Source organism: Phascolarctos cinereus, unplaced genomic scaffold (genome assembly GCF_003287225.1).
Source record: "Phascolarctos cinereus isolate Bilbo 61053 unplaced genomic scaffold, phaCin_HiC Scaffold_726;HRSCAF=1367, whole genome shotgun sequence".
Classification (NCBI taxonomy): Eukaryota; Metazoa; Chordata; class Mammalia; order Diprotodontia; family Phascolarctidae; genus Phascolarctos; species Phascolarctos cinereus.
The window spans coordinates 341273912-341289890 of NW_027556098.1; the positions used below are offsets into that span (position 1 = coordinate 341273912).

Consider the following 15979-nt stretch of genomic DNA (forward strand, 5'->3'; position numbering starts at 1 on the left):
GTGTTTGTCCTTCATTCTCAAAGAGGACCCTGACATCGGGGAGATAATGACATGAGTTGCAATTGACCTTATTTTGAGTGAGGGAGGGATGAATAAGTAGGGTTAAAAGGCTCGTCTCGGATTTGAAGCTGGGACCTTTCGGATCTTAAGCCGGGATCATATCCCAGATCATACCCCATATCTCTACACCCAAGGGTGTAGAGCCCCTAGCAGCCTATATTATTCCACTGTCCTATCCCACTAATGGAAGCTTTGCTTATCCCTAACAGGAGAATAAGGCTGCTCAGCGGAGAGGGTAGAAAGGGTGAGATTAGGCTAGCAGAGAAGAGGGGAGCAGTAGGGAAGGGAACTGAAAACAGCCAGTTCTAGTTGGGGTACCACCTTGAGGAAAGGTCTGGGAGGGCCATCTCACCCCTTTAAGTGTCTGACATTTTTTGCTTCCATCAAAAATGACCCATCCTCGGTCCATTCCCTTGGGCAGGGGCAGGGATTCTGCAGCAGCCTTGAGGCCACATGTGGCCCTCAGGGTCCTCAAGTGTGGCACTTGAGAACTTAGAGGGCCACATGTGGCCTTGAGGTCACAGATTCCCTACCCCTGCCCTTGGAGTTCTGTTCTCTGCTAATCTGATAAATTAATTCAAGCCAAGGTGCTAATGATAGCCTTCTTTTCCCATAGTAACAAGGGTCCTTGATGCCTTAACTCTCTTCTATTGACAAATAACTAAAATTTCAGATTCAACAAAAGGCAGAAATAAACACTGGGGAGGGGGGCATAAACAGCCTTTTGCGGACATCTCAAATCACATAAAGCCGGCCCTGATGGAAACCATCATTGGCATCTGACTTTCCTCCTGCCTATCATTGTCTTGGTAATTTCCCCTGCTGATGATTTGTACCAAATTGGGAATTGGCTGTTGGAAAGCATATGCCCAGCTTTGCTCCACCTTATACTCAGCAACTAAAGTACGTTTCTTATGAGCCCTTAGGGGCCAGAATTCAGTGCTGCTACTTTCTCCTGAACAAGTGGTTAAAACTAAACTTAGAAGGGAGAGCCAGAAGAATAATGAAAACTACAATGACATGGAACCACCATGCTAGGGCTGGTGGCTTTCCTGAGCTCAGGAGTTCTGAACTTCAGTAGGGCTAATGTTGATCCGGTGTCTGAACTGAGTACAGGACCAATATCAGGACTGCAGAGGCTACCTGGTTGCCTAAGGAGTTTTGGACTGACTCAGCTTCAGATCCAAGCTGTCATGCCAGTGGACAGTGGAATTGCACCTGTGAGGTGCTTATACTTACAGCCTGGGGAAGATAGGGAAACCTAGTCTTAAAAAAAAATAAGTAAATATAAATTGAAAGACATAACTCTTATCAGCACAGTGATCAAAATTCCAGGGGATCTTTAATGAAGAAGAATGTTATCCTCATTCTGACGGACAGATAATGGACTAAATATGCAGAATGAGACTATAGCCCACATGTGAATTCATTTTGTTTAACTGTGCATTGTTGTTGCAAGGGTCAGGAGGTTGGAGGGAGAAAAAAAAAGAATGCTTGGTAACTGGAAAAAATAAAGTATAATTAAAAAAAAAACTAAACCAAACTAAACCCCCCTGATATGGATCCCTTTGGGTGAAGAATTTAGGCCTACCTTCATCTCTGCTCCCACCCTGCCCTAATTTGTCAGACCATCTGCATTCCAGAAGTAGGATGTGTGTGTTTTTAAATATTAAGAACAGGTCATTACACTGTTTAAAGACCTAAATTTGAATGAAGAATCTCCCTCCTAAAATGGCATAGAAAAGATGTTGTACTGGTTGGAATCCAAGAGACTGGAGCACAGCAAACCTTAAGCAGAAGAGAGAGGAATGTCAGAATTCAGGGCTCGTCTCTTCCCAGATGAGTGAGGTGCTGTTCAGTCATGCCAGATGGAACCACAGAGTTTGATGGCTAGCTGTTGTTTAGTTTTTAAATGAGGAATGTCCCTGAGGGTAGGGAGAGGAGAGGGGATGAGGGACAAAGAGGATAATTTAATATGGAATGATGGCTGAGGAATGTGTAGCATTTCACTAAGAAATGTGCAGCATTTCCATTGTGAATGAGTCAGAGTACGGACAGTACTCTATTAACTGGCCCTTATCCAACCAGAAAGCTTTGGAAGCTAGCACTTCCATATCCTCAATACAAATCCTCCTTCTAAGAAGTTAGCCAGAATAGGATCATAGGCCAGAGATGGAAGGAATCCTAGAGGTCATCTACTCCTACTCTTTTATTTTACAAAATAGGAAATTGAGGCCAAGAAAAGTGACCTGATTTGAATTCATCTTTCCTTTGGCTATAATCCAGCATTCTTCCTGCAACCAAGCAGACTATAAAAATGGATTTATATAATTGGGATGGCAGGGGCCAACGGTGTGCTGTCTCAGACGTTTTGGTAAAGAAACTTAGCACCTACTGTGTGCTAAGTGCTTTGTACAAATATCATCTCATTTGATTCCTAAAACAACCCTGGGTGGTACATCTTATTATTATCCCCATATTACAGTTGAAGAGACTGAGATTAAGTGATCTACCCAGAGTCAGATTAGCAAGTGTCCAAGTCACATTTGAACTCAGGTCTTCCCAACTCTAGGCCCAGTGCTCTATTTACTGTGCCACCAGCTGATAATGGTGGTTTACCTCTTGACTTTCCTAAGAGGAGTCCCTGTGCCTTACTGCTGACACTTTCCTAGGCTGTTTTTAAAAGTATTAGAAAAAAAATTATGGGAACTAATGCTCTGCAGGCTGCCAGCTGTAGGAAAATCCAGGAAGGGAGGGGACAGGAGGAGAGGGAGAAGGAGAGAAGGGAGATGGGAGGGTTTTCTTTCCTCTGCAATTCAAGGAGGCAGCTTGCTGTTTGGCTCAGAGCTGGAAAATTCAGGATGAATATGGGATTAAGTAGAAAAAATAGGATAAACCTGGACTTCTAAGCATGACTCTAACCTAGAGGATGTCCTTGCTAGAGATTTCTCTTAAAACCAGGTTTTGTTCCTTAGTTTCCTTATTTGTACATTTCTCACATTTCACAGGTCCTGCTCTTGGGAGAGTTTGCTAAAAATGTACCGTAAGGGTCAGAGCAGGAAGGGATTAATGTGCTCATGTGCTACTTGTGACATCAGCTGTCTTCTCCAAGGCAGAATCCTGTTGCCCCCCAGTGGCTGCACCATGTCCTGGCTATTGGCTGAGCCCCGCAGCTGGAGTGGCCGGAGAAAACATGGCTGGTCAGAGAAAGCACTGCCCGCCATCCTGAATACGCCTGGATTTCCTTTCAGGGCTGTCAGATAACAAGCCAAGGCTCTAAGTGCTTCTCTCTCTTTTCAACACAGAAGCATTTTCTCTGGCTTTGCTAAGCCACCCCAAGGGCAGGCACAAGCAATTTACAAGGTCCTGCCATTTTTCCATTCAGAATATTCAAGGAGTGATGCCTATCAAGGAGACAGTCACTGCCATGATAGAACAGCCGGGATCCCTTTGAGATGTTTTCTTATCCTTAGCATTTCACAGTCTGCCTCTTTGTGAATGCCTCAACTTATTTTTTTACTTACTAACCTTGGGGTTTTTTGGGGGTTTTGGGTTTTTGGGGTTTTTTTTTGCAATTGGGGTTAAGTGACTAGCCCAGAGTCACACAGCTAGTAAGTATCAAGTGTTTGGTCTGAGGCTGGATTTGAACTCAGGTCCTCCTGACTTCAGGGCCAGTGCTCTATCCACGGTGCCACCTAGCCGCCCCCTAACCTTTGATTTCTTACCAAGTAATTTTCTTTCTCTAAAAAATCATTTAAGCAATATTGTGTCTCATGGATATAGAATGTATTGATTTTGAGGATATGAGCTAATCAATTTATCAATCTATTGGGAAGAGGAGTTAGGAGACTCAGGTTCCTGATCCAGGCCGGCTACAAATGGGCTATTTCCCCACCTGTAAGGTAACAATAATAATAAAAAATAACAATAAAAATAATAATGTTAGCTATAATACTAATAATAGTTAACTTTACATAGCAGCCCCAAGAGATTGGGGTTATTTTTAACATTATCACTCTCAAGCCCTTATCTGATATGCCCTGATATCAATTAACCAGCTGATATCTCCCATTATCAATTAGCCAGTTGATATTGACTTCATAATTGAGAGCTAGGTGGCTCAGTGAATAGTGTTCAACTTAAAGTCAAGAAGATTTGAATTCAAATTCTGTTCCAAATACTTATTAGTTGTGTGATCCTGGGCAGTTCACTTGACCTCTCAATCTCAGTTTCTTCATCTACAAAACAGGAATAATAGCATTTACTTCACAGGGTCATTGGGAGGATCAAAAGAGATAACTCCTGAAAAGCACTTTTTCATACCTTAAAAGCACTATATATAAATGCTGGTGTTGCCTAAAATGGAAATGTCCTTGAGGGGCCTTGGGACCATGTCTAGGATGCTGAATATGGAGGCGTCTGTGTCCACCTTACCCACCCTCTCCAAAGAGTGGGAGTGGCCTCCTTTGAGTGGCTGCCTAAATCTTCCCAAATACTGAATAGGTGAGAAGAGAAGACATTCTTTGCCCTGATCTCTCTCTTTTACTCTCTCTCTTTTACCCCCTCTCTGAGAAATGGGTTTGTTTCTGTTTCTGGTCTGTGTTGTTTGTCCTCCTCAGTTTCAGGTACTGGAGGTTAGGGCCTTCGTGACCTTAGAGCCAGGCTTGTAGGTAGGTTGGCACAGACAGCCAGCCTGGCACGGAAGCCCTGAGAAGCCCGGGTGCTGGGACTTAAGTCCCGGGCTGGTTTTGAACTTTGAACTAGGACTGTGCTCTATGGGAACTGAGCTAGACTGTGAAGAGTGACGGAAAAAAAGAGATCCCCTCAATCAATAGTTCTAAAGATGCGGGCAGCCAATAAAACGCGAATCCCATCTGTGTGGCGGGGGATGCAGAGACTTCCAGCTTAGGTAATTTGGACATACTCCAAAGGCCCCTCAAGGGCATGCCCCGGTTACACTATATCGTTGCTGTTGTTATCATTTTATAAAAGGACATTTACCAAGAAGGTATGGCAAGGAACAAAGGACAAAAACATGACCCCAGACTAGGGGCATATTCTCTCCTCTGCAATGAACCATCCCTGAGAAGAGTGGGCATATTCTTAAAGTCATGGGTACAAAACATCCTCCCCACCCCCCAAATTCTGGGATGTAGTCTCCCACAAGGAGATACAGAATCCAGGGCTCAAACTTGCAGGTCATATGTGGCAAAGGCTCACAGCTCTCAATTGAAGAAAAAAGTCGACAGATAAGAGTGTTGGGCCTGGAGTCAGGAAGATCTAAATTCAAATTCAGCCTTAGACATTTATTAGCTGTGTGGCTCTGGGTAAGCCACTTAACCTCTGTCTGCCTTCTTCAACTGTAAAATGAGGATAATAATAGCACCTACCACCCAGGATTGTTGTGAGGATCAAATGGGATAATATTTCTACAGCACTTAGCACAGAGCGTGGTGTATAGTAGGCACTTAATAAATGCTTGCTGCTTTCACTTCCTTGCCCCACCTTCCAGGAGTCCTCCTGAAGCCCTCCAAGGTATGGGTAGCTCTCCACCAGGCCCTGAGGGTAGGGGTAGGGGCCCTTGGAAAATCCTGAAGCTGCCTTTTCTTGGTGTGTCTAATTTATCCTTAAACCTCTGCCATGATGTTTGTTGTTACAGGACATTGCTACAACCACCCATAGCTTTTTGAGGGTTATAAGGTTTTCTCTAGTTGAGGAGGCATGGATTTTCCACCTATTTTCCCCATTCCCAAACAATTCTCTTTCTAGGACTGAGGAAATTCCCTCCACCCATGCAGGTCGGTCCATTCTCTGCAATTTAAACTTGGAACCCTCTGAAGTTACACAGCTTGGCTCTGGGTCACACGGCCAGTATGTATCAGGGCCAGGACTCAAATCCAAGTCTTGGACGGCTTTGCCAGCCAATTCTCTAGCCACTTTACCTCTTAAAAACCCTGCAAAACTCCATTAAGCCACCATGTCAAAGAAGAAGCCAATTGAGGCCTTAGTTTTAGTCCTTTCTCTAAAACACCCCTAAAATGTTAAATGGAGCATACCTTCTTCCACCTTTTGCAACCACTAGGAAAAAAACAAAACAAAACTTTGTTTACCTTTCACATTTTTTTGTACCAATCTTACATCTCTAAGTCCTCTAAGAGGCGAACTCTAAGAGGAGGTAGAACAGAGTCCATGAGAGCATATCTTTTATTACCAGTGCCTAATGCAGTGCCTGGCACAATAGTAGGCCCCTGATAGATGCTCACTGATGATTTATTGCTTGATATGCTGATATGATATGATATGCTGATAATAACAAGGTCCAAGCAATATTTTATTCCGTGACTCTAGACTAAGCAAATTCATCCTTCCTCCATTTTCCCATCAATAAAATGGCATGATGGGATTAATACCCCACTTCACAGAGATACTGGGAATACAAATGCATTCTTTTGATGGTACTTAATATTAAATGTTATTATTGCTAATAGAATTCTATATTTGGTGCATCTTAAAATTTTACTCCTTATTGGAGCTAATGATTATTGGCTTCTTCTGAATTACCTTGTGGTGATGAGGATCAAAATTTAATTTGCTATTGCATGGTTTTAGCTAGGCAGGAAAACATCACTATTGTTTATTAGGGTCCCAGGCTGTTCATTAAAGGAAATGACTCCAGTTTCTCTGGTTTCTTTCCTAGAGGAAAAGTTTTCTGTTATTAAAAAAGAATAGACTGCCCAGATTCTAACATCTCTGAAGGAAAAAGTTCAACTCAGCAGTCAGGTGGCTTAGCACCAAAGTTAATGACTTCCTCTGTGCTCATTATCCTCTTTATGGAATGCTTTTCAGGACTTCTGGCCATAGGACTCTGTTTTAGGTAAGGCTGCATTCTAATAAGGGCCTTAGGGGCACCTGGGCACCACCAGCATTCAAGATAGAACTGGAGAATAATAAATATTTTGATAATAAATTGTGTCTCATAGTGGGCAGTGAAGCAACAGGGTCTTTGTAATATAATATTAACATGGAGGCCTCTGGACCCTGCAGAAGCCTATCTACAGACAAAAGGGATAGCTTCTGAAGGGCCCCCCTCAGCCTTAAGCAAAGGTAATGAAGAACTAGACTTCGGGCATTTCCAACACAAGCAAAAGCTATGTATCCATGTTTCTGTCTATCTAGATCTCTCGATACACACACATAGAGAAAGAGATGTGTGTATATATAAAGATATGTAGGTATCGATATAAAGATGTAACATAGCCATAGATGAAGAATTCAGAGAACATGCAAAAACTTCTATGAAGTGATAGAAGGAAAAAAGTATAACCGAAGGGATAATATGCATGTTGACTATTAATGATATAAATGGAGACAGCTTCAAATGGTGTAATGTGTGGTTATTTCATATATATGTATATACATATGTCTTCTAAATAAATGTTTTCCTAACTAAAATCATAACACAGTAAAGAACAGAAGCATACAAGACTTTAAGTGAAATAGAGAAAACAGAATCAATGCATCAAATATAAAGGGTAACTCAACTGGGGGGGAAATCTTTGGCATCTCATATTTCTAATGAAGGTCTGATGTCTAAATAAATGGGAAATCACACAAATATGTGACTGAGATCCACTCCTTACTAGATAAGTGGTCAAAGAATATGGAGAAACAGAACTCAAAACTCAAAAGAACTGCAAACTATTATAAAGCATGTAAAAATTGTTCCATATCACTAATAATAAGAGAAATACAAGTCAAAACAAATCTGAGGTTTCACCTTACACTCAGCAAATTGGCAAAGATGACTAAAGATCGAAGTCAGTGTTGGAGAGACTGAAAAGACAGGCACAATAATACGTTTGTGGAGTTATGGTTCCAACTATTCTGTAAAACAATTTTGAATTATGTAAAAAGCTGACTTTTAAATGTTCATACCCTTTTACCAAGAGATGTTACTGTTAGGCTTATGCTAAAGAGATCAAGGATAGAAAGAAAGAATCATATATACCAAGATATTCATAGCACTACTCTTCGTGGGTAGCAAAGAAGTAGATAAAAAGTACATGTCCGTTGAATGAGGATGGCTAAGTAATTGTGGCACATAAATGTAATGGAATATTATTGCCTTGTAAAAATGATGATTAGGAATGCAAAGAAACATTGGAATATTTGTCTGAACAAATGCAGAATGGGGTAAGTAGAACCAAGAAAACAGAACAACAACAATGACAAAAACAATTGAAAATTTAATGCTTTGTGTAATTACAACAACCAATCTTTTCCCCTGGAGAAGAGATGAGGAGATAAATATTCCTCCTTTCATTGGGGAGATGGATAATGGGCATGGGATATTGAATATGCTATTAGATGTAGTCAATGTATTGAGAGGTTTTGTTAAATGGGTAGAGGAGGAGAAAGGTGAATTATTAAGAAATGACTTGTGATACAAAAACAAAAGGCATCAATGACATTTTCTTTAAAAGTAGAACAAAAAACAAACAAACAAAAAAACATGGAGGCCTCTGCAACCATCCCCCCCCCAAGTATGGGTGGGAGTGGCCTCTTTCAATTGGCTGCCTGAGTCTTCTCAAGAACTGAACGAGTGAGCAGGAAAATTATCACTCATCAGGGAAAGTGTCATTCAATCAAGAAGTACTTATTAAAGACCTGCTATGTTCTAGGCACTGGGGATACCAAGCAAAAAAAGACACAATCCCTACTCTCAAGGAGTTTACATTCTATCTAAGGAGATGATATGGATAGATAGATTGACAGACAGACAGATAGATAGAGATAGATGGATAGATAGGTATGATAGATAGATATAGTTGTATAGATAGAAAGATGGATAGATAGATATCGATAGATATGGCCATATAAGTATAGCTATAGACATGGAAACATATATATCATGTATATAGACATAACTATAGAAACATAGAATAAGTGTAAACAAGATAAATACAAGATGGTGTGCGGGAAGGGTACCAGCAATTTGTGGGGAACAGAAAGACTATGTGTAGAAGGTAGCGCCTGAGCTGCATCTTGATGGAAATGAAGCATTCTGTGGGGGTAGAGGTAAGGAGGCAGTGCATTCCTGGCATGGAGGCTATCAAGGCAAAGACATTGAGACAGGAGAGCTCTATGGGTAAGGAACAGAGATCAGGCCTGTTTGGCTGAACCATGGAGTGTGGGAAGGGGAGTGATATATAAATGAGGCTGGAAGGATATGTTGGGACAAGATTGTGAAGGGCTTAAGAGTAGAGGGGAAGGGAATAAGCATTTATATAGAACCTGTTACGTGCCAGGCACTGTGCTAAGCACTTTACAAATATGATCTCATTTGACCGCTGCAACAACCTTGAGAGGTAGGTGCTGTTATTATCCCCATTTTACAGTTGAGAAAACTGAGACAAATAAAGGTAAGTGACTTGCCCAGGGTCACACAGCTCATAAGTGTCTGAAACTGGATTTGAACTCAAGTCTTCCTGACTCCAGGCCCAGGGCTCTCTATCCACTGGGGTACCTAAATGTCTTTAAAAATTAAGCAGAGGAGTTTATATTTAGTCCTAGAGGCAATAAAACACCACTAGAATTTCTTGAGTAGGGGAGTGACATGGTGGCATCTTCACTGAAGGAAAATCACTTTGGCAGCAGTGGGGAGAATGAATTGAAGCAGGGAGGGGCTTGAGGTAGTGAGATCAACTATACCTTTGATGTTTTTGTTGTTGAGTCATTTCAGTTGTGTTCAACTCTTCATGACCCCATGTGAGGTTTTCTTGGCAGAGATAATGGAGTAGTTTGGCATTTCTTTCTCCACATCATTTTACAGATGAGGAAACTGAGGCAAACAGGATTGAGTGACTGGCCCAGAGTCACATAGCTAATAAGTGTCTGAGGCCAGATTTGAACTCAGGAACATGAGTCTTCCTGACTACAGGCCCAGCACTCTATGCGTCTATGCACTCTATCCTCTGAGCCACCTAGCTGTCCAGCAGCAGTGACAGCAGCAGCAGCAGGAACAACAAAGTAGAGGGACATTGCGATAGTCTAGATGAGAGGCAATTAGAGCCTGAACTAAGATGGCAGCTATATGAGTAAAGAGGTCAGAAGAAAGGTTGCAGAGCTGGAAACAGTGAGATTTGACAACTCAACCAGACAAGTATGGTGAGGTAGAATGAGGCATCAAGGATAGTATAGGAGGTGATGAGATGGTATAGTAGAGAGACTATTGGACCTGGAGGCAGCAAGCACCTGAGTTCAAATCCTGCCTCGAGTGCTTACTTGCTGTGCTATATTGTCTACATCTGTAAAATGTGGGGGTTGAATTTGAACCTGTAAATCCCCTTTCACCTCTAAATGTATCCTCCTGCGATCTTACAATAACACCAAGGGTACAAAATTGGAAGACTGGAAGATAGGGGCACCTTTGACAGAAATCTGGAAATCTGGCAGAAGAGTGGGTTTGGAAAGAAAGATAATGAATTATGTTTTCCTTATGGTAGGCTTGACCTGTGTCCTTGGTATATACAACCTGAAATGTTGAATAGACAATGGGGTGGAACTGAAGCACATGAGAGAAACTGAGGCTGGATATATAGCTCTGTGAGTAATCTGCATAGATGACAGTTACACTCCTGAGAATTGATGAAGTTACTGAGGAAGCATGCAACTTGGGCTGAAGCATGCTACCCATCTGAAAGAGAGGTGATTGATGTAGAGTCATACTGAAACAGAGAAACAGACACACAGAGAGACACAGAGAGACAAAAAGACAGAGAAACAGAGAGAGACATTGACACAGAAACAGGGAGACAGAGATAGAAAGATAGAGGCAGAAAGAGATGCACAGAGACAGAAAGACAGAGAGAGACAGAGAAACAGAGAGAAACCACAGAGACAATGATAGTCACTTTCTCCTTGTCTGTAAAATGAAGGGGTTGGACTGTATCAGGGATTCTTAATCTGGGGTCCATGGACTTTTAAAAAATATTCTGATAACTGTATTTCAATATAATTGATTTCCTGACTTTTTAATATATTCTGTATTTCAACATAATTGGTTTCCTAACTTTTTAAACATTCTGATAGCTACGTTTCCATTTTTAAAAACTTTCTTAATATTCTGATGACTATTACAATGTAATTGGTTTCCTAACTTTTTAAAAATTCTGATAACTATATTTCAATATAATTGGATTCCTTTGTAACTGTATTTCAATATAATTGGATTCCTTTGTAATCCTATGTATATTGCTTTATGCACTCAAATAAATTATTCTTAAGAAAAGAAGGTCCATGGGCATAGAAAGAGTCAGAGAACTAGACACAGAGAGAAAAGAACAAGTCGCCATCTGCTAGAGAGGATGCCAAGGGATGGGTTCAAGCATGCACATAGCAGGGTCACCCTTGGCAAGGAGAAGCGCTGCCTTTTTGTTATAGACTTGGAAAAAAGAGAGAAAAAGGAATTCTGAGATGAAGATATGGAGATGAGAAAGTTCATGTTAAATGGCCTCCATTTTCTCAGTAAAGAATGCACGTTTTTCAATGGAGAAAAAGTGGGTAGGGGGTACCCTCAATGTACCAGATGGTCAAAGGGTTCGATGACACAAAAAGGGTAAGACCCCCTAATCTCTAAGTTCTCTATAGCTCTAAATTTGTGTTCTTGTATTTCACTGCAAACAATCAGAGCTTCCTTCCCTGTACATTTATAACTGGAGCATCTGAATGAGTTTCTAAAATTTCTTACAATTTTATGTTTTTGACATTATCATTTTCAACTTCTTTCTGTTTCTCTGTAATAATTAAAAGTAAAACATCATCTTTTTGAAAAAATCCCTAAAAATAAAACAAAAGCCCCCAAAACAGAAGGTTTCTGTGCTGATTTTAGAGGAAGCAGGGAAGGGCAAAACTGGAAGCTGAGAGGGGTGGTAACAGTGATGACCAGCAGGGGGAACCAGAGAGCCAAACCCTGGCATGGAAGTAAATGGAAGTAAAAACTCAAGAGTACCCTTTGGTACCCAAAGACTGAATCCTCCTATACTTTGCTGGGTTCCTCGAGCACATAAAATGTGCAGTCAGGCAGAATTTAGGATTTAGCTGATAGCTACAGCTTGTGAGACCTGTGCTGGTCCATGAGATAGAGTAGACCCAGCTAGAGTAAACTGTAAACTCTCTCATCCACAAAAATGAAGATTATTTTCCCTTAAGAAGAGGGGGGGAAAAGATCAGCTCTAGATATATGTGAATAACATGTACCTCTATTGGCTGCCTTCCATCCTCTCAAGGCCTAATCAGCTCTCAGTATCTCTAGCAGCCATCAGACCAAGAGGGTGACATCATCTGCTGCGTGGGAGAATCGGTTTAGCGAAGCCCTGATAGCAGATTCCAGCTCCTGCCTGGAAAAATCAGTATCTCCACTCCATCCTGGTATTCAGACCGCAGTGATTACAACTGCTGTTTTAATGACATTTCTCTGCTAACCGAAGGCTTTCCAGTAAAAAAAAAAAAGTTGTTCACACTCCTCTGTGAGCAGCAAACACTTAAAAGAGATTTTAGGGGGTCTCCTCAGTTTAGGTTTTTTTCAAGCAAAGGTTAATATACAAAAATAGACGTTACCTTCAGACTGCCGATGATTCCGCCCACTAACAAGTATAAGGGAATGAGTGGCTCGATGGGGCAGTCCTCCAAAAACTTCATTCCTAGACATGGGAAAGGATACAGAAAATGTGCAAGGATAGAGAGTAGCATCATAAAGCAGGAAGCCTTGTTACAAGAAGAATTAGGGATGTGTATACCAGTCAGGTGCCAGGCAAGGGTCACATCCTTCACCAAACAGACCATCTGCTTTATACCTTCAATGTATAAACTGAATGGGATAGGGAGTGGGGGGGGTAGGGGGATGGGGGGAAAGATGCTGCTAGTAGAGCCTCTCCCACAAAAAATACACCTTATATATTTTGTACAATGTGTATATATGTGTATATGTATGGAAGAGTGGAAGCTCCTTGAGGGCAGGCAGTTTCATTTTTGTCTTTGAATGTCTAGCACCTAGCACAATGACTAGCTCATATAATGCTTAATAAATGCTTCATAGTAGGTGCTTAATAAAAGCACATAGTAGGTGCTTAAGAAATGCTAATTGCTTGATTGAATGTGGATCTTTTCTTCTTCAACTAGTCATTCTACAACAAGCCATGGGTGCCAAGGATAGTGCTGTAGCCCGAGTGTGAATCGTCCATAGATTGAGGGGACAGTTCACTTGGACAGAACAGCTTAATTAGTCCTGCAGAGTGTTTTACCTGGCTGTTAGTTAAAAAGGATGAAGAACTGCTTTAAGCAAATCCAACGTATGGAGGTCATCATTAGAACTATTGACTTTATGAAAGGATTCGCCGTAGGATTTCTTTAAATAGCCCAAGGAAACTGAAAGATATGGAGGTAACACAGTATGATGTAGTGAGAACTGACCTTGAGACTAGAAGTCCTGAGTTCAAGTCAAACCTCTGAGACAGAACTGCCTTGGGACGCCTGTAGATTACCCCTTAGTATTCCAGGCAACTCTCCTAAGCTTCTGAGTCACAAAGAAGGTGCAGACCGGTACTGGTAGAAGGAATCCTTCACCAGACACCCCCTATGCCAATGAAATAACAAGCCTGGTTCCTCTTAACATTTGACAATACTAAATAAGGTAACCTGGAGTAGTGGATAGAGTGAGAATGGTCTTGGGGTCAAGAATACTTGATTTTAATCCTACTTTTGATGCTTAAGTGACCCTAAACAAGTCATCTATCCTCTGTCTGCTTCAGGTAACTTCCCTAGGACTCATCTTCAAGGTCCTAGGACGGTCCAAACCTGCATGGGTGGAGGAGATTAAATTCCTGAGAACTAACACTGACAAAATCAAAGATCCTGCAGGTATTACCATCACATGGTTTCCTTAGGATGGGATTTCATTGATAAAATATGTACTTACGTATCATTTGTCCAGAATACACACATAGCATAAAACCATCGTGTTATGAAAAGTAAATTGTTAGCATGTGAGCACCCTGAGGACAGGGACTGTTTTTGCTTTTTCTGAGTGTCCCCAGGGCTAAGCACAGCAACAGTGTTTGTCGTATAGTGTTTTATAAATGATTATTGATTGATTGTTGATTGATTTTTGCTTCTTGGCACATCATTAATGGGGGGAGGGAATAAAAGGGAGTATGGATGATGAACAGCTAATCCCCACCTGCAATGACAATGGTGCCAGCATTTCATCTATGACCATCTACCCAGGTCATGCTGCTGGTGAGCAGGAGGTCTCATGGTACAATGAAAGGAGCCCTGACTCTAGAATTGGAGGACTCAGGTTCAAAACACACCTCTGGCGCTTATGATCTGTGTGACCCTGGACAAATTACTTATCTTCCTGGAGCCTCAGTTTCCCCATCTGTAGATGGCCTCCAAATTTCCTTGCAATTCTAGATCCTTGATCCCATGGATCCTAATTCATTCTGACCATAAACCAAAGTGTACCCAAAGGCTTTCACCCCTTTCCTTAGGGTAACCTGTCTTGTCATTATTTTTAAATTTCCTTCAGCTTAATACAAGGGATGGGGACTAGACCTTTGATATCATTGATATAAGGCAGAGGTGTCAAACTGGTAGGCTCCATGTGGCCCACAATACTTCCATTACAACCCAAACCAGATTAAAATGTAATTGGAAAATAGTTAACAAAATAAACAAAAATACAATAAAACATAGTTAATATTTATTTTTTGTGTCAATGTGAGGCCCACAGGGATCATGGTTTGGTGGCCTTGCAAGTGGTATTGGAAACACTAGGATGAGGAAACTCTTACCAATGCACATTGGCACCTTCTCTGCCACTAACAGTCTTAGATAATTGTCGAGGTAAGTGGTTCATCCAGGGTCACACATGGAGGTAGTTTCAGACTTGGGTCTTGTGCCCACCCGGCTTTGAGGCCAGGTCTTTATCTACAACACACTTATAAGGCCCAATGACAGGACCCAGAAAGAAGAATTACTGAAGGCTCAAAGTCTCCAGCTTGGGAGCTAATGTTTCAGCATCTCGATGATATTTCATTTCTCATTTATGCCTTGGTGGTTAAGGAGACACAGCAAACCATTATCTAGAGACAACACTATATTCTGCTGACACTCTAGGTGTGATGTGTGCAAAGATTCATAACTCAAATCCAAAGGCACAGGCTCCCAGGGAGAAATCAAACATATGTGGTCTTCAAGGTATCTGATTACTTTAATTTCTGGAAATCTGTGATGGATTCCCCCAGAAGAAGCTATTAAGGAAAATGATACTGAAATTCAGTATGACTTTTTTTTTAAAAAGGCTAAATTCAAGTACCTTAAAGGTCCATGAAATTGACTGTTTATGTCAATTTCACTGTATGTATGAATTTTTTCAAACTCAAAATCCAGCTGTGAGATTACCGCTAAGTGATGTCTCTGATACCTGTTCATTTCTAATGAAGAAAGGCAGGCGTGTTCACTGGAGGTTCAGATCCGTTCTGGAGGGTTTAAAAGGTTCTAATAAATGTATATGTCTGTGAGCCTCATTTACCTGGCAAAATTGGAGGTAATGATCTTGTCCATGTAACTGAATTTTTTGCATAACTGAGAGTTTGTTCTTTTCAGGAACCAAAGTTATCACCATCATCATTATAATCGTTGTCATTGTTATTTCATTTTGGATAAAAACCTTTCAAAAATGCATCATGCATTTCTGGCCACCAAATGCTCTAATGACTCAGTTATCAAGATTGATGAAAATGATGCAGCATCATGATTGGAGCTATCAATTATCATGCTGTGCTGTAAGGAAGCAACAATCTCAGGGGCTGGTGAGGCAAGGTCTATTTGCCCTAAACTAAATGGCCTCAGACTCATG

At 41.2% G+C, this 15979-nt stretch overlaps 1 protein-coding gene across 1 annotated transcript in view; it reads right to left on the reverse strand.

Moving 5' to 3' along the window:
* The window catches only part of TMEM272 (transmembrane protein 272), a 40836-nt gene that overhangs the window by 2675 nt on the left and 22182 nt on the right, over window positions 1–15979 (reverse strand). Inside the window, exon 4 of the mRNA XM_078156973.1 lies at window positions 12679–12761. Coding sequence (XP_078013099.1) covers window positions 12679–12761 — 83 coding nt within the window. The remainder of the gene's footprint in view (window positions 1–12678; window positions 12762–15979) is intronic.